Below are 27,705 nucleotides of genomic sequence, written 5' to 3' on the forward strand. Positions count from 1 at the left end.
CCCTCGCGGCGTCGGGATGCCTTCCTCCGCAGCCCGGATCCAAGATGGCCACCATAGGCATGAGGCCGCGCCATCTCAATGGATTTAAAGGGACCTGATCCCTTTAACTATCCACAGCTGTTCCTTATGAGCCAGAGCATAGGAAGTATAAAAGGAGGCTTCCTCTGCTCATTCCTTGACTTGGCAACTTCCGTGGTTGGTCAGGTCTACTTGCTTCAGTGAGTTCTTGTGCATTGGATCCTTGTTCCTGGTTCCTGTCTCGTCTTGGTGTTCCTGGTTCCTGACTTCGGATTGGCAAGCGGTGATTCTCTGGTGTGTGACTTCGGACTGGCAAGTGGTGATCCCTCGGTGTGTGACCTTGGACTGGTAAGCGACGAACCTCTGGCACTTGACCTTGGACTTCTTCTGGACCACCGTCTCCAAGGGCCCGCCTAAGTCCCAGCAGCCCGGGTCCCTATGGGCTCCTCCCGGGGGGACCGCAGGCTTCAAGGGGTGAAGCTCCAGTCAGCCCTTGCACCAAACGCACTGCTTCTTGACCTCTCAAAGGTTCACCTAAGTCCCAGTGGTCCGGGTCCCTATGGGCTCCTCCTGGGGGACCGCGGGCTTCCAATGGCGAAGACACAGCTCCTTCCTCGACGTCACGACTCTTCGTCTGCCTCCACAGTCGCCTCTGTCTCCAGTGCCGAGGGTCAGCTGGTCATGTCTTCTGTTCCTGCCTCGTCACCTGACAGGAAAACCTACAGATCTTCCTCCTAAGGTATTCATCCTCCCGTCGGCCCAAGGGTTCACAAGCCTGAGCATAACAAATTGCCAAGTCCATGGACCCGACGGAGGCATCTGCCCGCCAGGCCATTCTGGGAATGGCCCAGCATCTGATGGACCAGCAAAGGACCCTAAATGCCATCGCTTCAGCAGTAGAGGGCCTGAACCAGTGTGCTGAGGCATTAGTGTCCAGAAATCCCCCTTTACCGTCCCCGTTTGTGATCTCCGGGGGCCGCTCAGTAATTCGCCTGCCCACACTGCCACATTTCTCTGGGGAACCCCAGGCCTGCAGGGGTTTCATTAACCAGTGCAATATGCACTTTCACCTGCAAGCGGCCCTCTTCCCTGATGATGCCACCAAGACCACATTTATCCTTGCCCTCCTCGAAGGGAAGGCCCTATAATGGGCCTCCCCCCTGTGGGAATGGGACGATCCCATTCTCAGTAATCTAAGAGACTTTTGGGAACTCTTTCGGATGAACTTCAGTGATCCTACGCAGGAAGTTTCCGCTGGGCTAAAGTTGCTTCATTTACGTCAAGGTGCAAGGACATTGGCCGAATACGCCATAGACTTTTGAACCCTTTCCTCGGAGCTCGGTTGGGGTCCCGACTGCCTACAGACCATTTTCCTTCAAGGGCTTAGGCCCTTGATCAAGGACGAGCTCGCGGGCCGGGAACTACCTAGGGTCTTGGACGCTCTTATCGATCTGGCAGGGCGCATAGATAGGCGCCATCAAGAACGCCACCAAGAGGTCCGGATGACTACGAAAAACTTGATGCCCTCAAGCAGCCCTCCACACCTGTCCTCTCCCAAGAGGGAATCAGGAGAACCCCGAATACTGGACGAAGAGCCCATGCAATTGGGCCGTGGGAGACTCGCCACACAAGAATGCCAACGACAAAGTACCGAAGGTCTGCGCTTCTACTGCGGCGCGGCGGGCCATCAAATAGCCGCATGCCCGGCAAGGCCGGGGAAACTCTCGAGCCCTGGACCTGAGGGAGGCCTCTTCCTGGGCCTAACCTCACCGGTGCCCCCACTAACCCTACCAGTGGTGCTAACATCTGCGGATGGTGAGTTCCACACGTTAGCCCTGGTAGACTCTGGTGCCGGTAGCAATTTCATTGTGAAGAGTTTGGTGGAGCACTTAAGGATTCCACAGGTCCGTGTTCCAGCCTCATTGGTCATCTCATCGATCCAAGGTAAACCCCTCCCGGAATAAGTGACACATCTCACTGAGTCTGTCCAACTGAAAGTTGGACCCCTTCACCACGAGCTGATGACCTTTCACATCCTGGAGCACGCTATACACCCCGTCGTCTTTGGATTTTCCTGGCTCCAAGAACACTGCCCCCAATTCGACTGGAAAACTTTGCAGTTGGTCCAATGGGGGCCGAATTGCCACAACAAGTGTCTCCAAGCGATGGTCCCTATTCAATGCTCCACCGCTCTCCTTGGTCTCCAAGACTTGTCTGCCCCTTGTCAAGCCTACAGAAGCTTCAGATGAATTCCAGTTCCATAGAGACGTCCGGCTAAACCCGGGCCCCCGGGGAGGTGCCCTAAAGAGGGAGGTACTGTTGTGTCCCGCGGCTGCAGATGGCCATGGCCACACCCCCTATCTTGTCCGCAGTGGCAGGTCGCCACCGGCGGCATTGAGGAAGCCGAGAGAGTCAGGGCCATCTCGCCCTCGAGCCAGCGCGGGCCTCCGTGGTGGCAGTCGGCAGGGGAAACACCTTGCTCTCCCCTCGTGGTGTCGGGATGCCTTCCTCCGCGGCCTGGATCCAAGATGGCCACCATAGGCGTGAGGCCGCACCCCCTCAAAGGATTTAAAGGGACCTGATCCCTTTAACTATCCACAGCTGTTCCTTATGAGCCAGAGCAGAGGAAGTATAAAAGGAGGCTTCCTCGGCTCATTCCTTGACTTGGCAATTTCCGTGGTTGGTCAGGTCTACTTGCTTCGGTGAGTTCTTGTGCTTTGGATCCTTGTTCCTGGTTCCTGACTTCGGATTGGCAAGCGGTGATTCTCTGGTGTGTGACTTTGGACTGGCAAGTGGTGATCCCTCGGTGTGTGACCTCGGACTGGTAAGCGACAACCCTCTGGCACTTGACCTTGGACTTCTTCTGGACTTCTTCTACGGGCTCCTCCTGAGGGGACCGCAGGCTTCCAGGGGTGAAGACACAGCTCCTTCCTCGATGTCATGACTCTTCTTCTGCCTCCACAGTCGCCTCTGTCTCCAGTGCCGAGGGTCAGCTGGTCATGTCTTCTGTTCCTGCCTCACCACCCGATGGGAGAACCTACGGATCTTCCTCCTAAGGTTTTCCATCCTCCCGTTGGCCCAAGGGTTCACAAGCCTGAGCATAACAGATCTCTTGGTACTTAAGGATCTTTGCTTTCTCCATACAACCCACAGAATAGTCACTGGGTTTTCTGCTTGTGTTTTTGCCTTTTGACTGGAGGTTTTGCTATAATCTGTATGGATGTCTGTTGTCTGTCTTCAGTTTCAGATCTATGCTGTGATTTCAGAGCTGCAGGATCTCTGAGGAATATCACGCATTCATCACGTACACATCTTTCTTCTGTTGTATGATTTCTCTGCTCTTCCCCTGTGTGTGAGTGATATTGCTTGCATTCTCAGCTGAATTTCCTGCTGGCTTTCTTTCCTTCTTTTCTGAGATCTGCACTTATTCCTGCACTTTTTTTCCCCAGTCAGAACAGGAGGAAGAATCCTCTCTGTGTCTTTCTGGTAACATACATAAGAACATAAGAAAATGCCATACTGGGTCAGACCAAGGGTCCATCAAGCCCAGCATCCTGTTTCCAACAGTGGCCAATCCAGGCCATAAGAACCTGGCAAGTACCCAAAAACTAAGTCTATTCCATGTAACCATTCCTAATGGCAGTGGCTATTCTCTAAGTGAACTTAATAGCAGGTAATGGACTTCTCCTCCAAGAACTTATCCAATCCTTTTTTAAACACAGCTATACTAACTGCACTAACCACATCCTCTGGCAACAAATTCCAGAGTTTAATTGTGCGTTGAGTAAAAAAGAACTTTCTCCGATTAGTTTTAAATGTGCCCCATGCTAACTTCATGGAGTGCCCCCTAGTCTTTCTACTATCCGAAAGAGTAAATAACCGATTCACATCTACCCATTCTAGACCTCTCATGATTTTAAACACCTCTATCATATCCCCCCTCAGTCGTCTCTTCTCCAAGCTGAAAAGTCCTAACCTCTTTAGTCTTTCCTCATAGGGGAGTTGTTCCATTCCCCTTATCATTTTGGTAACCCTTCTCTGTACCTTCTCCATCGCAATTATATCTTTTTTGAGATGCGGCGACCAGAATTGTACACAATATTCAAGGTGCGGTCTCACCATGGAGCGATACAGAGGCATTATGACATTTTCCGTTTTATTCACCATTCCCTTTCTAATAATTCCCAACATTCTGTTTGCTTTTTTGACTGCCGCAGCACACTGTACCGACGATTTCAATGTGTTATCCACTATGACACCTAGATCTCTTTCTTGGGTTGTAGCACCTAATATGGAACCCAACATTGTGTAATTATAGCATGGGTTATTTTTCCCTATATGCATCACCTTGCACTTATCCACATTAAATTTCATCTGCCATTTGGATGCCCAATTTTCCAGTCTCACAAGGTCTTCCTGCAATTTATCACAATCTGCTTGTGATTTAACTACTCTGAACAATTTTGTGTCATCTGCAAATTTGATTATCTCACTCGTCGTATTTCTTTCCAGATCATTTATAAATATATTGAAAAGTAAGGGTCCCAATACAGATCCCTGAGGCACTCCACTGTCCACTCCCTTCCACTGAGAAAATTGCCCATTTAATCCTACTCTCTGTTTCCTGCCTTTTAGCCAGTTTGCAATCCACGAAAGGACATCGCCACCTATCCCATGACTTTTTACTTTTCCTAGAAGCCTCTCATGAGGAACTTTGTCAAACGCCTTCTGAAAATCCAAGTATACTATATCTACTGGTTCACCTTTATCCACATGTTTATTAACTCCTTCGAAAAAGTGAAGCAGATTTGTGAGGCAAGACTTGCCCTGGGTAAAGCCATGCTGACTTTGTTCCATTAAACCATGTCTTTCTATATGTTCTGTGATTTTGATGTTTAGAACACTTTCCACTATTTTTCCTGGCACTGAAGTCAGGCTAACCGGTCTGTAGTTTCCCGGATCGCCCCTGGAGCCCTTTTTAAATATTGGGGTTACATTTGCTATCCTCCAGTCTTCAGGTACAATGGATGATTTTAATGATAAGTTACAAATTTTTACTAATAGGTCTGAAATTTCATTTTTTAGTTCCTTCAGAACTCTGGGGTGTATACCATCCGGTCCAGGTGATTTACTACTCTTCAGTTTGTCAATCAGGCCTACCACATCTTCTAGGTTCACCGTGATTTGATTTAGTCCATCTGAATCATTACCCATGAAAACCTTCTCCATTACGGGTACCTCCCCAACATCCTCTTCAGTAAACACCGAAGCAAAGAAATCATTTAATCTCTCTGCGATGGCCTTATCCTCTCTAAGTGCCCCTTTAACCCCTCGATCATCTAACGGTCCAACTGACTCCCTCACAGGCTTTCTGCTTCGGATATATTTAAAAAAGTTTTTACTGTGAGTTTTTGCCTCTACAGCCAACTTCTTTTCAAATTCTCTCTTAGCCTGTCTTATCAATGTCTTACATTTAACTTGCCAATGTTTATGCTTTATCCTATTTTCTTCTGTTGGATCCTTCTTCCAATTTTTGAATGAAGATCTTTTGGCTAAAATAGCTTCTTTCACCTCCCCTTTTAACCATGCCGGTAATTGTTTTGCCTTCTTTCCACCTTTCTTAATGTGTGGAATACATCTGGACTGTGCTTCTAGAATGGTATATTTTAACAATGACCACGCCTCTTGGACATTTTTTACTTTTGTAGCTGCTCCTTTCAGTTTTTTTCTAACAATTTTTCTCATTTTATCAAAGTTTCCCTTTTGAAAGTTTAGCACGAGAGCCTTGGATTTGCACACTGTTCCTTTTCCAGTCATTAAATCAAATTTGATCATATTATGATCACTATTGCCAAGCGGCCCCACCACCGTTACCTCTCTCACGAAGTCCTGTGCTCCACTGAGAATTAGATCTAAAATTGCTCCCTCTCTCGTTGGTTCCTGAACCAATTGCTCCATAAAGCTATCATTTATTCCATCCAGGAACGTTATCTCTCTAGCGTGACCCGATGATACATTTTCCCAGTCTATATTGGGGTAATTGAAGTCTTTATAAATATTCTTCATGTTCACTTGATTGGAGTTGCCTTACTTAAATGAACTATAAATACCTGAACTTACAATAAAAATAATTGTGAAGTTTGGATGGAACTGTATCTTTGTTCTTGCACTATGTTTATGTGATTGCTTGCTTATGTGCAAGGTCGCTTCTGCTGATTTCTGGGTAATTGAAGTCTCCCATTATTACTGCACTACCAATTTGGTTAGCTTCCCTAATTTCTCTTAGCATTTCACTGTCCATCTCACCATCTTGACCAGGTGGACAGTAGTATACCCCTATCACTATAGTCTTCCCCGACACACAAGGGATTTCTACCCATAAAGATTCAATTTTGTATTTAGTCTCATGGAGGATGTTTATCCTGTTGGACTCTATGCCATCCCGGACATAAAGTGCCACACCTCCTCCCGAGTGCTCCTCTCTGTCATTGCGATATAATTTGTACCCTGGTATAGCACTGTCCCATTGGTTATCCTCTTTCCACCATGTCTCTGAGATGCCAATTAAATCTATGTCATCATTTACTGCTATACATTCTAATTCTCCCATCTTACTTCTTAGACGTCTGGCATTAGCATACAAACATTTCAAAGTTTGTTTTTTGTTTGTATTTTCATTCTGCTTTTTAATTGATAGGGATAAGTTAGAATTTTTTAGCTCAGGGGAGTTTTTAGTTACAGGCACTTGGACTACTTTTCTAATTATTGGAACCTCACTGTCGGGATGCCCTAATTCTAATGCATCATTAGTATCCTTTAAATATACCTCTCTCCGAACCATGCGCTGCTGAGCGACTGTCGGCTTTCCCCTTTGTTCTAGTTTAAAAGCTGCTCTATCTCCTTTTTAAAGGTTAGCGCCAGCAGTCTGGTTCCACCCTGGTTAAGGTGGAGCCCATCCCTTCGGAAGAGACTCCCCCTTCCCCAAAAGGTTCCCCAGTTCCTAACAAAACTGAATCCCTCTTCCTTGCACCATCGTCTCATCCACGCATTGAGACTCCGGAACTCTGCCTGCCTCTGGTGACCTGCACGTGGAACAGGGAGCATTTCAGAGAATGCTACCCTGGAGGTTCTGGATTTAAGCTTTCTACCTAAGAGCCTAAATTTGGCTTCCAGAACCTCCCTCCCACATTTTCCTATGTCGTTGGTGCCCACATGTACCACGACAGCCGGCTCCTCCCCAGCACTGTCTAAAATCCTATCTAGGTGATGCGTGAGGTCTGCCACCTTCGCACCAGGTAGGCATGTTACCAGGCGATCCTCACGCCCACCAGCCACCCAGCTATCTACATTCCTAATAATTGAATCACCAACTATGACAGCCGACCTAACCCTTCCCTCCTGGGCAGTAGGCCCAGGAGGGAAGGGTTAGGGTTAGTAGGGTTAGGTAGTTAGGTAGTTCCCTTCCAGATTCTCACAGAGCTCCCAGTGATGTGTCCCTGTACTAGTCTTTCTGAAGATTGGAGAGTGACATGGGATAAACACAGAGAATCCCCAGTGGCAAAAGTATGGAGATGTGTTTATAACCAGAAAAAAAGATGGGTGGGAGGAGAAACTTGGGTTTTCCTTTTGGGGGACAAAACACCCCAGTATGAACAAGATAGAAGTAAGATGGAATAACTAGGTCAAGATCCTAGAGGGGTACGACAAATCAGCAAGGTGGAGAAGCAGAAAAAAGGTGGGGTTGGAGGAGAAACTTGTATATTTTTAATCTGGGGACAAAATACTATTGTATAACCAAGAAAGAAGTAGGGTGGAAGAACTAGGCTGGGATCCAAGCAGAAAATAACAGAAAGGCATCAAAGCACCCAAGGTGTAGCATCAGGGGCTTGGCAGTTAAGCAGAGTGGCAGCAACACCTCCAAGGTGCTTTCAGTCTTCTTGCCACTCACATGGAAATCTGGAAAGCCCATCAAAGGCAGATTGATTTTAAAAAAGACCAGCTTTTCTATCAATTATGGTGCCAGCCATGAATAATGATGTCTCCTGCCATTGAGATAACACGTTCACTAAGCATGCTGGCTGGTGGGCAGGAAAGATCATGCCTGAGCCACGTTGGCCGGTCAGGCCAGACCATGGACTTGGGTACCCAATATGCCAGCACCTCTGTGTCCATGTTTTCGATGGACTCTGTTAAATAGCATGCCATATAAATTTCTGCCAGTGTCTCCTTTGCTAGAGTGGGGCGAGTGTCTCTCTTGCCAGTTGCTTTAGCCCTGGCCTGTTTCAGGAGAGACAGCTCTGTGGGGAGTACATAGCTTCTGTGTATTGAGGTGGGGGAAGAAGTACTAGCTGACAGGGTGCTGCCGGTGCCGGCACTACTCTCTGGGGTGGCCGCTCTTTCCTGCATTACATCCCCACTGTGCCTCTGCCTCTGGCACTCTTGTTAATGCACCCTGGTTGCCAGTATCTCCTGCATGTATGTGAAACACCGGGACTGGAGGGTGAGACTCCCTTTCACCCATGGATCACAAAGTGTGACAAGTGTGCAAGTTGTCTTTTGTGTCAGAGGTTTCAGTATCACCTGAAACTGCTTCAGGGAGTCCACAAACTACAACGCCTCTGCTTCTATTCCCTCTTGCTCACAGAAATCTCTAACTTTTCCTCCAGAATATTTACTATAGGGATGACCCCATACAAAGTGGCACTTCTGGAACTCAGATCCTCTGTGCCATCCTTGAAGGGCTTCAAGATTTGTATCATATGACTCATCATTTCCCAATCATGATGTCCCGGGGGGGAATCCATGCCCATCTCTGATTCCAGAGACCGATCGTGAAGGGGCGTCTGTATTCCATTAACCTCTGCCACATTCCAGCAGGCACCAGCATCTTGAATTAGATGATTATGAGGCATCCTAAATTCTTCTTGTTTCTCAGGGAGAAGCTGGCTTCTTCTTCATGCCATGCTTTTTTCCTGCACCTCTCTATCAGGTCCTGGATTCCTGGGAACCTTGGACCCCAGCCCCAGGAAATCCCTCACTGCCAGATGCAGCAAGTCTGAAAAACAACGGATTCCCCCAAAAGCCCCCATCTTCCATTGACTTTTATCTTTTTTTTCACACTGTCACAAAGAAACCTGCCTGAAGATGCCTGCCTTTCGAGTCTAGCTGCTAACCCTCCAACATCTTTCTTATGGCTGAAAGAATAGTGACATAAGAATATTTATTTATTTATTTATTTAGAATTTTTCTATACCGACATTCTTGAACAAAATATCAAATCATATCGGTTTCCATAGAACAGAACAGTCGCGGCTATGGCGTTACATAGAACATTTGAGCAATTGAACATTTGTGCAATGTACATAGAACAAGTCAACAATAACAAGTCAACAATAACAGGCAACAGTAAAATAAAGAATATAAGAACAATCCATACTGGGTCAGAGCAAGGGTCCATCAAGCCCAGTATCCTGTCTCCAACAATGGCCAATCCATGTCACAAGTACCTGGCAAGTACCCAAACATTAAATTGATCCCAAAATATTATTCCTTATTCATTAATAGCAGTTTATGGACTTTTCCTCCAGGAGCTTATCCAAACCTTTTTTTAAACCCAGCTATGCTAACTTCCTTTACAACATTCTCTGGCAATAAATTCCAGAGATTAGCTGTGCATTGAGTGAAAAATATTTTTTTTTAATTTGTTTGAAATATGCTAATTGTTAACTTCATGGAGTGCAAACTAGTCCTTGTATAAACTGAAAGAGTAAATAGCCATTTCCCATTTTCCTGTTTAAGTCCTTTCATGATTTTGTACACCTCTATCACATCCGCTCTCATCCTTCTCTTCTCTAAACTGAAAAGCCCTAATCTCTTTGGCCTTTCCTCGTAGGAGAGCTGTTTCATGCCTTGGTCGCCCTTCTCTGTACTTTCCCCAACTATATCTCTTTGGAGATGCAGCGACCAGAAATGCACACAGTATTCAAGGTGCAGTCTAACCATTGAGCGATACAGAGGCATTATGACATTTTCCATTTTATTCACCATTCCCTTCCTAATAATTCCTAACTCTCTGTTTGCTTTTTTGACTGCCACAGCACACTGATTTAACAATTTCAATGTCATATCAACTATGATGCCCAGATCTTTTTCCTGTGTGGTAACTTCGAAAATGGAACCTAACATTGTGTAACTATAGCATGGGTTATTTTCCCCTATATGCATCACCTTGCACTTGTCCACATTAAATTTCATCTGCCATATGGACACCCAAACTTCCAGTCTCGCAAGGTCTTCCTGCAATTTATCACAATTTGCTTGTGATTTAACTACTCTGAATAGTTTTGTGTGATTTGCAAATTTGATCACCTCACTCACTGTACCTCTTTCCAGATCATTTATAAATATATTAAAAAACACCAGTCCAAGTACAGATTCCTGAGGCACTCCACTGTTTACCCTTTTCCACTGAGAAAATTGACCATTTAATCCTACTCTCTGTTTCCTGTCTTTTAACCAGTTTGCAATCCACGAAAGGACATCACCTCCTATCCTATGACTTTTTAGTTTTCTTCGAAGCCTCTCATGAGGGACTTTGTCAAACGCCTTCTGAAAATCCAAATACACCACATCGACCGGTTCACCTTTATCCACATGTTTATTCAGCCCTTCAAAAAAATGAAGCAGATTTGTGAGGTAAATTTCCCTTGGGTAAATCCATGCTGACTGTGTTCCATTAGATAATGTCTACCTATATGTTGTGTTTTTATTCTTTATAATAGTTTCCTCGATTTTTTCCAGCACTGAAGTCAGGATTACCCCTGGAGCCCTTTTTATATATCGGGTTACATTGGCCACCCTCCAGCCTTCAGGGACAACAGATGATTTTAATGATAGTCACAAATTACTTGAAATAGGTCTGAAATTTCATTTTTTAGTTCTTTCAGAACCCTGGGGTGTATACCATCCGGTCCAGGAGATTTACTACTCTTCAGTTTGTCAATCTGGCCTACTGCATCTTCCAGATTCACTGTGATTTGCACAAGGTATGAGGATTATCCATCACCTGGGTATGTGGCTCAGCCCACCTGTACCCTGATGCTTGGTCCATGCTATTGCCATTGCTTGCCCCTGCCTCAGCCATTTCCCACCAGTGTGCTGCCAGGTATAGGTAAGCATGTGTAGGATTTGCACTGGTCCAGATCTCGCTGCTTAAGTGCATGCTACTCCCCTCTGCCTTAGCCAGCTGCGCCTGAATGCAATTATGGCACTGGTTGTACAAGTTGTACTACATGTAGTCCTGGAGGGTACTTTGCAACTGAGGCTAACAGATGCAGCAGATGCTTAAAGCCCATGTTCTGCACTACCTGCAGAGGCTGGTCATCCAGGGCAATCAGTTCCCTGATGCACCTTCCATGCTGCCTGCTTCTTGCCTCGGAACAATGATGTAGTGCACCACTGCATTTCCTCTATGTTGGGTTACCGCTGCAAACGCATTACACAAAGAAAATACCCACTGGATGAATACTGAGGATAGCAAAGAGAGGAGTTCAACAAAGCTGAGCACACAATGTTACAAATATCTGTTGGCGACCTTCATACAATATGAGATGCTGAATGCACTCATTAGTCAGAGCTTCTGACATGATACTGTAGCAGAGTATCTGAATTTCCATCAGATTATCTGAGCTCCTGTCAGCGTCCTGGCTGCAGACACATTGCAGAAGACTGCTGGCCTGCCACTTGACTTGTAGAAGGGACCTTGGGATCAACTTGGTGAAAGGTTTTCTCCTTTTCAACCCCTTTCCTCTGGCTTTTGCTTTGAGTGGCAGAGGGTGGTCCCCAGGCTAATACTGCCACCCTCCCCTGATGCTAATCTAGATGATGCTAGATGCTTCAGTGCCTCCTATTGACTGATAACCTTACTTCAGTGAATACACAGACCAAAACATGGGTCCTCCATCACTGAAAAGTGATTCCAGAAGAGGGATGGTCTTGCCCGATCTCTCCTCTGCATCCTTGGGGGTTGATGCTGGCCCTGGAGTTGAGGTTGAGAATGGACTGTGAGAAAAAAGGCCCACAGGCATCGCTCACACTCTCTACCTGCACTGCCTGCTCTTCTTGGGGATTGCTCTCAACACTATCAGTATCATCTCTCTCTCCCATCACCTCAAAGGAGCCTAAGATGCTGCTGAATAGAACTTGTAGTAACATAGTGAATGACAGCAGATAACAACCAAAATGGTCCATCTACTCTGCCCACCATTTTTATTTATGTATTTTTAGGGTAGTAGCAACTGCCACTCTATGCAGGCCACCCACAAGCCTAAATGTAAACTATAGATTTAATAGAAAATTACCCCATTTCTTCTTTTCATTAGAATATTAGAACCTAAGAAGTTTTTGTACTGGGTCAGACTGAGGGCCCAACAAACCCAGTATCCTTTTTCCAACAGTGACCAATCCAGGCTACAAGTACTTGGTAAGTACCCAAACATTAAAAAGATCCCATGCTACTAATGCCAGTAATAAGCAGTGGCTATGCCCTAAATCAACTTGATTAATAGCAGTTTATGGACTGCTTCAGGAGCTTATCCAAACCTTTTTTAAATCTTGTTACACTAATTGCCCTAACCACTTCCTCTGGCAACAAATTCCAGAGCTTAATTGTGCATTGAGTGGAAAAGAATTTTCTTTAAATGTGCTACTTGCTAATTTCATGGAGTGCCCTATAGCAATGGAATTATCTGAAAGAGTAAATAACTAATTCACGTTAACCCTTTCTAGTCCTGTCATGATTGCAGAGACCTCTATCATATCCCCCTTCAGCTGTCTATTCTCCAAGCTGAATAGCCCTAACCTCTTTAGCCTTTCCTCATAGGGGAACCATTGCATCCCCTTTATCATTTTGATCACCCTTCTCTATACCTTCTCCAGTACAACTATATCTTTTTTGAGATGCGGCACCCAGAATTGCACACAGTATGGAGCGATACAGAGGCATTATGACATTTTCTGTTTTATTCTCCATTCCCTTCCGAATAATTCCTAACATTTTGTTTGGCTTTTATAGTCACCATAGCACACTGAGCCAACAATTTTAAAGTATTATCCATGATGATGCCTAGATCTCTTTCCTGGTTGGAACTCCTAAGATAGAACCTAACATTGCATAACTATAGCAAGGATTATTTTCCCTATATGCATAACTTTGCCCTTGTCCACATTAAATTTCATCTGCCATTTGGCTGCCCAATCTTCCAGTCTCACAAGGTCCTCCTGCAATTTATCACAATCTGCTTGAGATTTAGCTAATCTGCATAATTTTATGTCATCTGCAAATTTGATTACCTCACTTGTCGTACCCCTTTCCAGATCATTTATAAATATATTGAAAAGCACCGGTCCAAGAACAGATCCCTGAGGCACTCCACTGTTTACCCTTTTCTACTGAGAAAATTGACCATTTAATCCTACTCTTTGTTTCCTGTCTTTTAACCAGTTTGTAATCCACAAAAGAACATCGCCTCCTATTCCGTTCTCTAATCAGCAGGGATCCTCTGTGTTTGTCCCACACTCTCTTGAATTCCACTGTTGATCTTGTCTTCACCAGCTTTTCCACGAGGAAATTACATGCACCCACCACTTTTTCCATGAAGAAAAATTTTCTGACATTGTTCCTGAGTCTTCCCCCTTGGAGTTTAGTTTATCTAGTTTTAAAGCTTCCTTTTCATTAGAAAAGATTTAATTTTGTATGCATCATTAATTAATTCCTTTCAGGTAATTGAAGGTTTGTATCTTATCTCTCCTATCTTTTCTCTCTTCCAGGGTATAAATATTAAGGTCCTCCAGTCTCATCTCATATGTATAGACCCCACACCATTTTTGGTCATCTTTCTCTGGACTGCTTCTACTCTATCCTTATTCTTTTTTAGATGAGGGCTCCAGAATTGAACACAGTACTCCAAGTGAGGCCTCTCCAATGACTTGTATGGGGCATTATCACCTTTTTTTTCTGCTGGTTATGCCTCTCTCTATGCAGCCCAGCATTCCTCTGGCTTTAGACTCCAGCTTGTCACATTGCTTTGCCACCTTCAGATCTTCACACACTATCACCCTGAGACCTAGCTCCCAGTCCGGGCATGCCAGTCTTTCACCTCCTCCAACATATATGACTCTCTTGGATTGCCATGCCCCAATTGTATGACTCTGCAATTCTTGACATTGAATCCCAACTTCCAAACCTTCAACCACTTCTCAACTTTCCTGGTTCATTTCTCATTCTCTCGATACCTTTAGATGTGTCCACTCTGTTCCAGATCTTAGTGTCATCTGCAAAACAAAAAGACATATTTTATCTTCTAATCATGCTGTAATGCTGCTCACAAAGATATTAAACAGAACCGGTCCCAGAATAGATCCTTGAAGAACTCCACTTATCACTCTTCTTTCTTCAGAATAGGCTCCATATACTCACTGGCACCTGTCTGTCAGCCAATTTGTACCATTCCCAGGCTTCTCACTTTATTCATGAGCCTATGTGGACCATATCAAAAGCCTTGCTGAAATCCAAGTAAACCACATTAATTGCTCTTCCTTGATCCAGTTGCCTGGTCACCTAATCGGAAAAAATCAATCAGATTAATTGACAAGACCATCCTCTACTAAAACCATGCTATCTTGGATCCCATAACCTATAGGATTATGGATAGTTCATTATCGTTTCCTCAAGCAGTCTCTCCATTAATTTGCCCACCACTAAGGAAAGGCTAACCAGCCTGTAGTTTCTAGCCTCCTTCCCACTGCCACTTTTGTGAAGTGGGACCACAACCGCCCTTCTCCAGTCCTGTGGCACCATTTCCCATCTCCAAGTATCTATTGAACAGGTCCTTCAGCGGACCCATCGGCAGTTCTCAGAGCTCCTTAAATATCCTGGGATGTGTCTCATCTGCCACCATGGCCTTTTCCACTTTCAGTTTTCCTAGTTCCTCTCAAACACTCTTTTCCACTCTCATTTGTACTCTTGCTAACCAGCAATGGTCCCTCTCCAATGTCTTCCTTAGTGAAAACTGAACTGAAGCAATTATTAGATACTTCTGCTAATTCTTCATCTTTTTCCACACCTTGCTCCTTTTCTCCTTTCAGTCTTACAATGCCAACTCTGGTCTTCCTCCTTTCTCTAATATACCTGAAAAATGTTTTGTCACCTTGCTTTTATGCTTTAGTGATCTTTTCTTCCACTTGAGCTTTCACCATCCTGATTTCTTTCTTCGTTTCATTTAGCTTCACCAGATATTCGTGCCTGTGTTCCTCTTTTTGAGTTCTCTTGTACTTTTTGAATGCCACTCTTTTTGCCTTTATTTTCTCAGCCACCAACTTGGAGAACTAGATCAGTTTCCTTTTTCTCTTACTTTTATTTACTTTTTTACAAAATGTTTTGTTGCCTTTGTTATGGCTCATTTTAATTTGGTCCACTGTCATTCCACTTCAACCATTTCCTCCCAGCCTTCTATCTCCTCGATAGTTTTAATACAGGGAATCCCAGACTAGATACTTCTTCATAATCAGTTGAGGAAATCACTGTCTCCATTATCTCAGAAGCAGCAGTAATCATGGAGAAGCATGCTGCTGGCTTTGGGTATTGCACTTCTGCTGCCCCTGTCCTTGTCCCTACCCTGCTAATGCCAGCTTTAGATGGCTTTCCCACATTTTGCCCCTCTCCAAATAAGAGGGAGAGGGCCAGGTGATGGTGGTACATGCTCTCCAAATTTCAATTTCTTCTGGCTTAAGCTGGCCTCTACTCCTGGAATTCTGCAGCTAAAAAAGTCTCTTTTAAGTTTAGGAGCAGGACTCCCTTTTTTCTCGCTGCTACTAGTACTGTTTGTACATCTCACAAGTTGGGCTGACTCTGCAATAAATCCTTTGCCCTTGCCATTCCTTTCTACTACTACTACTATTAATACTTAACATTTCTATTGCGCTTCACAACATTCACAGCACTTTTCTCGCAATGACATGATGGAATCTGAAGTGCCTACTGGAGGTTTTGATATCAAAAAAGAATTTATTGATATTGTACCACCACTCACAGTACCATTCTATTTTGTGCAAAAATATCTCTGTGACACACACAAAGACACATCAAAGATGTATGTGTATGTGCACTACTGACTGACTTTTTTTGCATACACAAAAAAAACTATTAGAAACAGAACTAAGAGGGATTGCAAGGCTGTGCTTCTCTTCAGTCTGCCTGCAGATAAGCTCATACACTGCTACATCAGATAGAGACAGAAAAATCACTGGAACTGCTTTAATCTCTAGTCTACTTCTACCCTGCCCCCAGTGAATGCAGAAAGCAGTGCCTCTGCTTCTCTGTTTCTGTCGCAGTGAGTGAGAGACCACCTCCTACAGCAGAGAAGTTCAGAAAAAGCCCAATACCAGCACCACAGCATATCTTTTAAATGTTTTTTAAACTCTCAGAGAGTTTCTCAAAAGAGATCCTTCTCTGCAAAATATAAGCAGCAAATAGAGTTTCTTGTACATGCTCAGACATCTCAGTGGGAGGATGTCAGCATCACGTGATCCAGGCTAGTTAAAAAGATGCTTTGCCATGATTTGACCTCCATCTAGTCTCATTGCCATCTTGTCTCGCCTTGGTTCCCAGTAGCTGTGATGCCATATAGGCAAACGTTGATTGCCAGTTAGATCCTATACCTGTTTGTTTACTTAACACAGTCATAGATTTGAATGGACCTTAGACTTGAATAGGTAATATAAACAAATGAGATGAAAAGTTTTGTTTAAATTCATGGGCAACCTCCATTTGGTTTGGAAATCCATGAATGAAACAAAAAATGGACTCATTCGCAGGGTTGGTGCAAGAGTATTTAGCACCCTAAATGAACCTTCGGTCATGCTCCCTCCTGACCCCCAATTTACCTAAAGTAGTACTGGGTTTCCTTTACTGGGCCTTGTGCTGGTGGGATCTTGCCACCTACAAAGTTTGGTGCTCTAAGCAACTGCCTAGTTTGCCTAATGGAAGCACCGGCCCTGTTCATTTGTTGAATTTTACCCATTTGTTTCAAATGTATTCACATCCCTACTAGTTTATAACCACAGCAAGACCCTTCACTGCAATCTTTTATTAGCCCAATAAGGACTAGCAGGGACAGTTGAGTGTGCAATGTTTTATCTCATCATAGTGTCAGACCTAGAGTTGCTACCTCACCCAGCTCAAACCAAAATATGGTGATCCATTCTGGTTTTGCTCCACTGCATGCAAGGAGCTGTATTTCTTATTTTCTTAGAAAAAACATAGGATTCTACTCCATGTATGCAGTGGGGTAAAACAAGGGCTGGCTTAGCCTCTCTGGGTTGACCTGGGTAAACTTAGCTCGGTATTCTTGCTCCTCCTAATATCAAACCATATCTCCTATTTTGCATTTTAATAAGAAGAGCCTTCTGTATTGCAGGGGGGCTGTCCTGTGGATAAGACACACAGGAATCAGTGCAGGGCCTGCCGGCTGAAGAAGTGTCTAGAAGTCAACATGAACAAAGATGGTAATTATTAACACCCAAATTCATTTTATTTTATTTTTTGTTCTGTTAAAATGTAAATAGGTTTCAGTGAATATAATCAACTCAATCTGCAATTGTTTTCCCCATAGATGTTGGGCAGGTTAATGGGTGGTAGCAAAGCAGGGTGGACGGTGGCGGGGAAATGTGGGTGGGAGATGATATCTCAGGCCTGGAACTGTAACACTTTGACCTGAAAAAAATTAACAGACTAGATTAAAAAATTATCTGGGGAAAAACAGAGTTGTATGATCCCAAATGGAAGAAAGAAGATAAATATACATAGAGTCAGGTAAGCACAGACCCTTAACACTGACTGATTCTTATTCTGTATAAAAGCTTGTAGAAGTCAGGGATATAAAGATCTGGATTTTGGGAATCATTTTGGTCTTCACCTTTCATGTTATTGCACACCTGTACCACTTATTGTGAATACCTGCTCCTTCCACACACTGCTGGATTATTCTCTTGCCTGCCCCTGCCACACACATGCCCCACACTGAATGCAGAAACCCCAGGGAGTGGTCACGGTGGGGGAAAATAATATTCAGCCACTGTGGAACAACAATGCTTGAGTGACATTTACTTAATACGGGGCATTTGTATCTGCAACATTATGGCGTACAGATGTTTTCTGCCTAGGTCTGGTATAGTCATAGCCCCCCCCCCCCTTCTGGGATCACTTATCTTAATGTTTCATATTTTTTATTTTTCTTCATACAATTAAAAAAGACGAATTTCTTTTCATCTTTAGAAGTATTTATCTTATTAAGGTGAGCCAAGCCTGCTGTTGAAAGCAAATCTCTCACACTAAACCAAGGCTGTACTATATCCCGACTTCCGATTCTGTACATTCCCGTGCCTTTTCCTACCCCCACTTTTGCACCCGGCACAGCTGTATTTTGGCACTGCTACACCTGCCCCAAAAGTGCCAGTTCTGACAAGGAATGTGAATTTTCATCTGTTCCCCCCTGAGCTGGCTCACCTGTGAGGAACACATCCACCACCCAAGCTGTTACAGGTATGAATGCCTCATATCAATATTAAAGTCACTAAGGGTTGTAAGTAAACACTACTCAAATATTTCGTTGTTCCACAGTGGCTGACTAGTTTCACTGGTTTCGTGGAAACATCGAGGCCCAGATTGAAAAGGCACTTAGCAGGACAAACACCAGGGATTTTAAAATTCCCTCTATTTTCACTGCCTCAAGTTATCCAGCTAAGGAGTTAGCCAGCTTAACAATTTAGCCAGAGAAGTCAGGGGTGGTCTGGGGGTGTTCTGGGATGGGGCACAATGAGCTGGCTACCGTGCCTGGATAACGACGATATTCACAGTCCTAACATTAGCCAAATAAACGTATCTGGCTAACATATGCCATCCATGCCTCTGCATATACCCATCTATCTGAAAGTTAGTCAGATAAGTTTACCTGACTAACTTAGTCAGACGTCCTGTGTTTATTCAGAATTTGCCTCACAACTGGGGATGAAATACTGATGTCCGCCAAGCAGAAGGATCTCAGATTGATTATATCCAATGATTTCAAGGTAGTGAACCAGAGCGACAAGGCGATGGCCAGAAATGGAAGAATGCTAGGGTGCCCAGGGAGAGGCGTAACTCGTAGAATCAAGGAGGTGGTAATTTTGCTGTTGCACAGGCCGTCGGTGAGACCTCACCTGGAGTATTGTGTCCAGTTCTGTAAGCTTTATTTCAAAGGTATAGAGTCAGAGCAGGGCCACCAAACTGGTGTAGGATCTGCACCAAAAGCATTATGCAAGGAAACTGAAGGACGAACATATGTAAACCCTACCGGTAAGGAGAGACAAGAGAGCTATGATAGAGGCATTCAAATACCTGGAAAGAATTAATGATGGACAAGGAGCAAACTTGGTCTAGAAATTGCTCTTGAAACAAGGGGTCATGAGAGCTATTTCTTTTATTTGTTTATAAATCTATAGCCTGCCTGTCCCCAATGCTAGGGGCTTTACAAGAAAACATGCGTAATTTGATAAATTGCCATAAAATCAAGTAATATGACATACCTAAAAATAATCTAAACTAAACAATGACGCATAAAATTATTACACTGACAAATAAAACATGACATAAAAATAATAAACAACTCAAAAGTGCTCATGGGAGTGATAAATAACAGCAGTCTGTTTCAAAGGCTATTACAATTCTTAAAAATTCTAGCTCAATCTGGTAAAAATAAATCAAATACATCTAGAACAGTAAAAGCGGATCATTCTTAAAATACATCTAAAGCAGTAAAAGCAGCTCATTCTTAGAATGCCAAACGAACTAAGTAAGATTTTAGTATTTTATGCAATGTTAATTTTTTACTGGCTCAGGCAGCAAGTTCCATAGGGAGGGACCTTCTACATAAGAGTCCTTTCTTCAAGGGATATTTTCCAGACCAATGGCAGGGCATATTTCCCAGCCCCAGTGGCCTAATGGATAAGGTACTGGCCTAATAGATAAGGTACTGACCTTCTAAACTAGGCACTGTGGGTTCAAGTCACTGTTGGGGTGGTATATAGAGGTTTTCTTTCTGGGTTTGGACAAGCTCCTGGAAGAAAAGCCCATAAACCATTTTTAATGTGGACTTGGGGAAATCCATGGCTTTTCACTGGGATAAGCAGGTTGGAATCTCTCTACACCTTGGGATTCTGCCAGGTTCTTGTGGCCTGGATTGGCCACTGTTGGAGACAGGATGCTGGGCTTGATGGACCCTTGGTCTGACCCAGTATGGCAAATCTTATGTTCTTATATTTATTCACAAAAAGGGAAGTGGATTAATGGAATGCCATCTTGGAATAGGTGGTGGACACTGAAACAGTAACAGACTTCAAGAAGGCATGGGATAAGTTGCAAAAAAGTGAAGAGATAGTATAATCCATTGTTACAAACCCCTTCTGATATAATCAAGTCCCCACACCAGGTAGAAGAGAAATTTTGTGCAGTCTTAGAGAACTGGGCAGGCTCCTGCAGAGGATGTGTCAGAGGGTGAGCCGAAGCTGCAGCTGGTGGTTTGGGAAAGGCAGCTGTCTGCACCAGCCCAGCTTTCTGATAAAGCTTCTAGCTGCACTCAGATGGGATCATGAATAGCGTTACGTGAGCCTCCATCACTGGGATAGCAAAACCTTATACCATCCGGGTCAAACAGCAAGTTAACATCCGTATCAAGGAATTATCATCAAGTATTTCTGTCAGTGTTATAATATCTTGCCCTATTGCCCGATAAATTCAGCAAGCTGGAAACATTTCAGCTGATGTGGGCATTGGCTTTCATTAAGCGCAGCACCAAATTAACTCCAGAATCCCTTCTTAAAGAGAAGATACCCTTGTAAATCCCAATAGCAGCAAGAAGAGTTTAGCACTGTTTCGGCAGTTTTGGGGTGTTATAATAGCGGAAACATGACCTAGTGGCACAGCCAGCCAACAGCTGGGCAATTATGCCGATAACTTATGCTTCCAACTCAGCTGCCCATAGCTATTCTGGAAACGCCTGGCATCATTCTGTGATCCCGGGCCTGCAATTCAAATAGGAGGCAATTAAGATATGGGGGGGGGGGGGGGGGGGGGGGGGGGGGGAGGGAGGAGTAGAATGGGTGGGTGGAGGGGGCCAAGGAGCCTATTTATTTTTCTTTTCTGTGGTGGGGGGAATGGTCTGCTACATTATAAGAACATAAGAAATTGCCATGCTGGGTCAGACCAAGGGTCCATCAAGCCCAACATCCTGTTTCCAAAAGGTCACAAGAACCAGGCAATTACCCAAACACTAAGAAGATCCCATGCCACTGATGCAATTAATAGCAGTGGCTATTCCCTAAGTAAACTTGATTAATAGCCATTAATGGACTTCTCCTCCAAGAACTTATCCAATCCTTTTTTGAACCCAGCTACACTAACTGCACTAACCACATCCTCTGGCAGCAAATTCCAGAGCTTTATTGTACGTTGAGTGAAAAAGAATTTTCTCCGATTAGTCTTAAATGTGCTACTTGCTAACTTCATGGAATGCCCCCTAGTCCTTCTAGTCCTTATGAGGCCAATGTTCAGTTGCCTGTTTAATAGACAAGTTATCTGACCAAAGTTAGCTGGATAACTTGTCCCATATATTCAGTGGGATAAACCTCCCGCTGCCTATACTTTCTTCAAAATCTAACCGGCTATGTTTGAATATCCTTGTGGGGCCAGATAACTTTCTGCTTACCTGGGTATCTACAGTAGCTTTCACGTGTGGCACATAAACTTCCTGTGCTGGCCATCAGATGCAGTGCAGCAGCCGCCAGCAGTGGGTAAGTGAAGACCCTCGCTCCTGGAAAGGACATGGAGGGGCGGGATGGTGTGGTCCAGGGGCGGGAGAGGGGTGCTACCAACTTGTTAGAGCCTGCAGGGGGGGGGGGGGTTTGAAAGCCTGGGTGGAGGGGCTCGAGATTGAACATTTTTAAATTAAAATGGGGAAAGGATGCGGAAGGGGGCCTAGTAATGTTTCAGGCTGAGGGGTGCTGGCCAAGACAGGCCCGTTTCTATTTAAAACTGGGGAAGGCATACATTTAAGCCGTGGATTCTTTGATGTATTTATTTTTTTATTTTGATACTGACAGTGCTACTTATCCGGGTATCTTCTAAAGATACCCGAGTAAGTAGAAAGTTATCCGACCACACAAGGATATTCATACATAGCCAGTTAGATTTTAAAGTAAGTATATGCAGCGGGAGGTTTATCCCACTGTATATACAGGACAAGTTATCCGGCTAACTTTGACTTGTTAATTGGAAAACCCAACCCCTCCCGGGAATGCCCCTAGAATGCCCCTTGTTTATCTGGATAAATTATAGCTGGATAACTACTTAACCCGCTATAATTTAGCTGGATAAATGGCTGAATATGCCAAATTTGCCATTTAGATGGATAACTTTAGAGTTGGAAGGGTGATCTGCACAGTTCCCCAGGATGCTGTAAGAAGAGGGGCGCCTCGGGCACTGCCAGAAAGTTGTTAGGTGGGTAAACAATGAATATAAGCAGATTTGTGATAACTGGTAAGGACAATGGGGGTAAAAATGAGAAAAATAGGATGGAAAGAGATGAGGGAGGGTGTAAAACAATAAAATGCATGAAGAAAAAATAGCAAAGAGAGAGGTAACGAGATGGAGAGAGTTGGAAGAGGGATAATTGATGTAAGTGTCATCTTGGGGATGAAGGAGAATGAGAGCATCAACAAGGAGGGAGCAGTTGAGAGATAAAGACAACAGAAAACAGATACCTGGAGATCAGCGAGGGGAAAACAGAGGTCTGAGAGGTACCATGGAAGGGATAGTTATGGAGGTGAAAAGCTGGGGCAAGTTGAACTGGAGTGAGAGGAGGACTGGGCAGCTATAAATGAACAGAGAAGCAGAGAAATGAGATAAATGTCAGAGACCAATGTAGGGAGAAAGCAAAGCAAACAAGAGGAGAGAGAAGACAGAGAAAATGGAAAGGAGACCATGGAAAAAGGATAATGAAGAAGAAGAAATCACTGAAATCAAGAAAAAAGACTGGGACCAACCTAATTAGAAAAAAATACACCGACGACAATGGAAGAAAACTTTTTTTTTTTATTTAGTGACTGGAATATGTGAGCTTTAGGAAATATGTACCTTTGATATGTTACATGGTACAGGAAAAAGTGCATTTTGTTTCTTTTTCTCCAGTTTTGCACTGCATGCAGATTATGACTTCTCTGGATTTCCAGTTCAGTTTTTGTCTACATTATTTTATTTCTAATGTGTGGTCCCTTATTCTGTATTAGGTGAGAGTCTGTGCTCTGCATGTGTGACAAAGGTGAAGTATTTTACCAATGTTTAGTTTCTGTGTAGAGATCTGTAACAGTCTGACTTATTCTGTTTTCCCAGTAGGAAATGTACTGGTGTTCTAGGGCCTAATGGATTACTTGCAGTGCTGCCCAGAAGTTAGTGCTGTTTTGGTATGGCGAGTTTTCTATATAGATTTGGCATGTGTTTTTTGAAACTGAGTGTTGTGTTATTTGCAAAGTGTCTGATAGTGGAGAGTTTGTGTCACTTTTACTGAGGTGACTCTAGAATTTGTATATTTATGTACTTTGAGAAAATGTCTAGAAGGAAGGGAGAAGGGGTAGAGAATTCCTGGAGAAAGGGGAGGTGCAGAAAAGGTGACAGAGTGTACCTAGAGGTGGGAGGTAATGTGGGAGAAGAGGGAGAGAGTAACTGGAGGGATGGAGAGTCGGAAGAGAATGCTTGTAGGGAAGGGGAAGTAGGAGAAGAGAATGTCTGTAGGGAGGGAGGAGAGAAGGTCTGGAGAGGGGCAAGGTGAGGGAAGGGGAAAATAATGTCTGCAGGGAGGAGAGGCGGGGGAAGGGAGAGAGAATGGAGGGAAGGAGGGAGAGATGGGAGAGAATGGAGGAAGCAAGAGGAGGAGAGAGAAAATGCCAGGAGGGAGGAGAGAATGCTTGGAGGGAAGGGAGAGAAGAGGGAGCGAATGAATAGATGGAGGGAGGGAGGGAGGGAGAAGAGGGGAAGAATATATGGAGGGGGCATCATCCACAATTTTCACCTAGGGCACCATTTGCCCTACAGCCAGCCCTGTGTAGGAACCAATCCAGACAAACAGAGTTTCCGGAGGATGTACCCCCGGCTTCTGCTCCACCAGCAAAGGTGTGCGTCTGTTGCTTTGCTCATGTACTATCACCAGTCAGGGCATGCCCCGTGCCGAACCAATGGGACCTCGCGAGGGCCTTGTCTAACTACCTGGCAACCGGAGGGTAAATGTCTCCTGGCCTTTCCTCCGGTCTCTGTCTCCTCTGCAGCTTCCTGGCCTCTGCCTTCTAAGGTTGCCAGCTGAAGCCCCATCTATCCTGGCAGCTGGGAGCAAGTGGAGGTTAGCACAACTGGTGCCTGAGTAGATTGCTCTGGAATTTCCTGTACGAGAGCAACCTGTTCATTCAAGGCTCTCTTGTAAATAAAAAAAAGTCTGACCTATTTGGGAACTGCATCAACTGACTACTTCCTCATTTATCGGAGGTGAGGGGCAGGAGATACATGTATGGCACAGGGAGGTAGGAAGTTTCACGTCTGGTCCAGTGCATCCTCTGATAGATCGCCGAGCAAAGAAGCCCAACACCATTCAGGGCAAGCTCTGCCAGAGAACAGTGCCGGTCAACCTTTAGAGCAGGAGTCTCACAACCTTCCTAAGCCCAGGGCACAGCTACGTTAATGAAAATATTGCAAGGCACACCAGCCTCGGCAGAGCAGAAAATGCAAACAATGAGAGGATTCATATGACCAAAAGAAGAGCTTAGTGAATCCGGGCCTTAGAGTGTGAGCCCTCTGGGGACAGGGAAATACGTACAGCACCTGAATGTAATGTAATCCGCTAGAGGTGCGAAAAGGCGGAATGTAGCAAACAAATAAATAAATGTGTATACAGCCATGCGACAACAATACAAGAGTCACCATATAATACCAAACTAATAATGCAGTGTAGCAATAAAATAACAACAAAAACATATTTGTGCCTAGATGGGATATACATTGAAACAAATAAATAATGAACAAACTCATTTGTGAATACCTGCCCCTCCATACTCTGACCCATCCCTCTCACACCTACACTTCGCAAACTGTGTTTGCCTCTCACATACTGCCCGTACCCCCTCACTCTTGCACTGAAGTTTTAAATCCGTGAGCTATCCTCACCACTAACACAGTAACATAGGAATGACAGCGGAAAAAGACCAAATGGTCCATCCCTTCTGCTCAGCAAGTTTCTTATGGTAGTAACTGCTGCTCTGTGCAGGTTACCCCCCATGTTTCTCTTAAGGGTAGTAACCGTCAAGCTGTGCAGGTGACCCTAATGTTTCTGTTAAGGGTAGTAACTGCCACTCCATGTTGGTTACCCCCATATTTCTGTTAAGGGCAGTAACTTCCGCTCTGTGCAGGTTACCCCCATGTACTCTGTGTTAAGGGTAGTAACTGCCACTCTGTGCAGGTTACCCCCATGTTACTGTTAAGGGTAGTAACTGCTGCTCCATGCAGATTACCCCCATGTTTCTGTTAAGGGTAGTAACTCACACTCCATGCAGGTTACCCCCATGTTTCTGTTAAGGGCAGTAACTGCCGCTCTGTGCAGGTTATCCCTGGGTTTCTATTCAGGGTAGTAACCATCGAGCTGTGCAGGTTACCTGCAAGCCTTAGGTTAAAGGTAGTAATATTTACAGTCAAAATCAAGTGTCAAACACATAAAAAAATTACTGCTAGTAATATTTTTACAGGGTGAGCAGCCTTCCTTATGTTTCATATAATTAGGCCGATACTATAAGAATCGCGGGAGAGCAGGCACTCCATGTTGAGCGTCCGCTCTCCCAATGCGTGCCCAGCTGTCTCTCCTGGGCGCGCGATTCTGTATTTAAATGAGGGGTCACGCTAATAAGGAGGTGCTAGAGACAATAGCGCATCCCTAGCACCTCCTTATTAGCATAGAGCTGGCTGTCAGCGGGTTCCAACAACCGACGCTCAATTTTACCGGTATCAGTTTCCGAACCCGCTGACAGCCATGGGTTAGAAAAACGGATGCTGATAAAATTGAGCTTCCATTTTTCTAACCTGCTGACAAGCAGGCAGATTTAAAACATTTTTTTAATTTTTTTTTTTTTACTTTTTGGTTCCTCCAACTTAATATCACTAGGTTATTAAATCGGAGGGTGTACAGAAAAGCAGTATTTTCTGCTTTTCTGTAGACTTTTCCGGGTTGCTCAGAAATTAACGCCTGCCCTTGGCTTGGTCGCACATTTTACTTTCAGTATCCAGGGCGACTAATAAATAGCCTCATCAACATGCATTTGCATGTGATGAGCACTATTAGTTTTCGGGGGTTGGCTATGCATTTTCGATGCGCTAAACCCCTTACAGTGTAAGGGGTAATAGATGCGCATCGAAAACGTCCGGCCAATTGCGTGCTAAACCGTGCACTCGGCCGAGCGCATTGTTCTGTATCAGCCTGACTGCTGCTTAAAGTGCTTTGCTTTTGGACTTAACTGTAGAAGTAATCATGTGAGTTTTCCCTAATGTCTGCCAGTAAAAGTTGAGGCCCAGAGTTAGCTATCGTCTGAATCCAACTCTCCTCCTCCCCCCACCCCACATCAAAGTGGAGAACAATGTTTCAGTTGCATCAAAAGCTTCAAGGCTGTGTGGTTAACGTTAGTAATCCCTAAGCCTTCTGTTATGGGTAGTAACGCCACTCCCTGCAGGCTACCCCCATGCACCCTTTTCTTCATTTCCAACCTCTAGTCTTTAGGGATCCACAGTGTTTATCCTAGGCTCTTTTGAATGTATTTAATGGTTTCATTCTCACCTTTTCTTGAAGGGCATTCCAGGCATTCATTCCAGGCATTCATCACTTTCAGATACTTGAAAAACTTTAACGATCCAAAGACAATGACAAACCTTTTCCAACAGAAAAAAATCAGCAGAACCAGAGGTCACGAGCTGAGGCTCCAAGGAGGAAGACTAAGAACCAATGTCAGGAAGAATTTCTTCACGGAGAGAGTGGTGGATGCCTGGAATGCCCTTCCGGAGGAAGTGGTGAAGTCCAAAACTGTGAAGCACTTCAAAGGGGCATGGGATAAATATTGTGGATCCATCAGGTCCAGAGGACGCATATAAAGAGCAGGTAGTAAAATACTGCACGGAGCGGCAGTAGCCACAGAGGCATTCACGGAGCGGGATGCCAGTGGCCAGTGGTAGGTGTCCACCTTCATGGAGCGGAAGGATGTAGGGCTGTCATCTCCCAATTAAATAAAAAACAAAAACAAAAAACAAAACAGGGATGGGATCCATCAGGTCTAGAGGACACATATAAAGAGCAGGTAGTAAAATACTGCACGGAGCGGCAGTAGCCACAGAGGCATTCACGGAGCGGGATGCCAGTGGCCAGTGGTAGGTGTCCATATAAAGAGCAGGTAGTAAAATACTGCACAGAGCGGCAGTAGCCACAGAGGCATTCACGGAGCGGGATGCCAGTGGCCAGTGGTAGGTGTCCACCTTCACGGAGCGGAAGGATGGAGGGCTGTCATCTCCCAATTAAATAA

At 44.5% G+C, this 27,705-nt stretch overlaps 1 protein-coding gene across 1 annotated transcript in view; it reads left to right on the forward strand.

Annotated features, from left to right (window-relative positions):
• The window catches only part of NR2E1 (nuclear receptor subfamily 2 group E member 1), a gene marked incomplete at its 5' end in the record, with an annotated part of 97,310 nt that overhangs the window by 16,301 nt on the left and 53,304 nt on the right, over positions 1 to 27,705 (forward strand). Inside the window, one exon of the mRNA XM_029595307.1 lies at positions 17,493 to 17,580. Coding sequence (XP_029451167.1) covers positions 17,493 to 17,580 — 88 coding nt within the window. The remainder of the gene's footprint in view (positions 1 to 17,492; positions 17,581 to 27,705) is intronic.

Source organism: Rhinatrema bivittatum, chromosome 3, assembly GCF_901001135.1.
Source record: "Rhinatrema bivittatum chromosome 3, aRhiBiv1.1, whole genome shotgun sequence".
NCBI classification, from domain to species: domain Eukaryota; kingdom Metazoa; phylum Chordata; class Amphibia; order Gymnophiona; family Rhinatrematidae; genus Rhinatrema; species Rhinatrema bivittatum.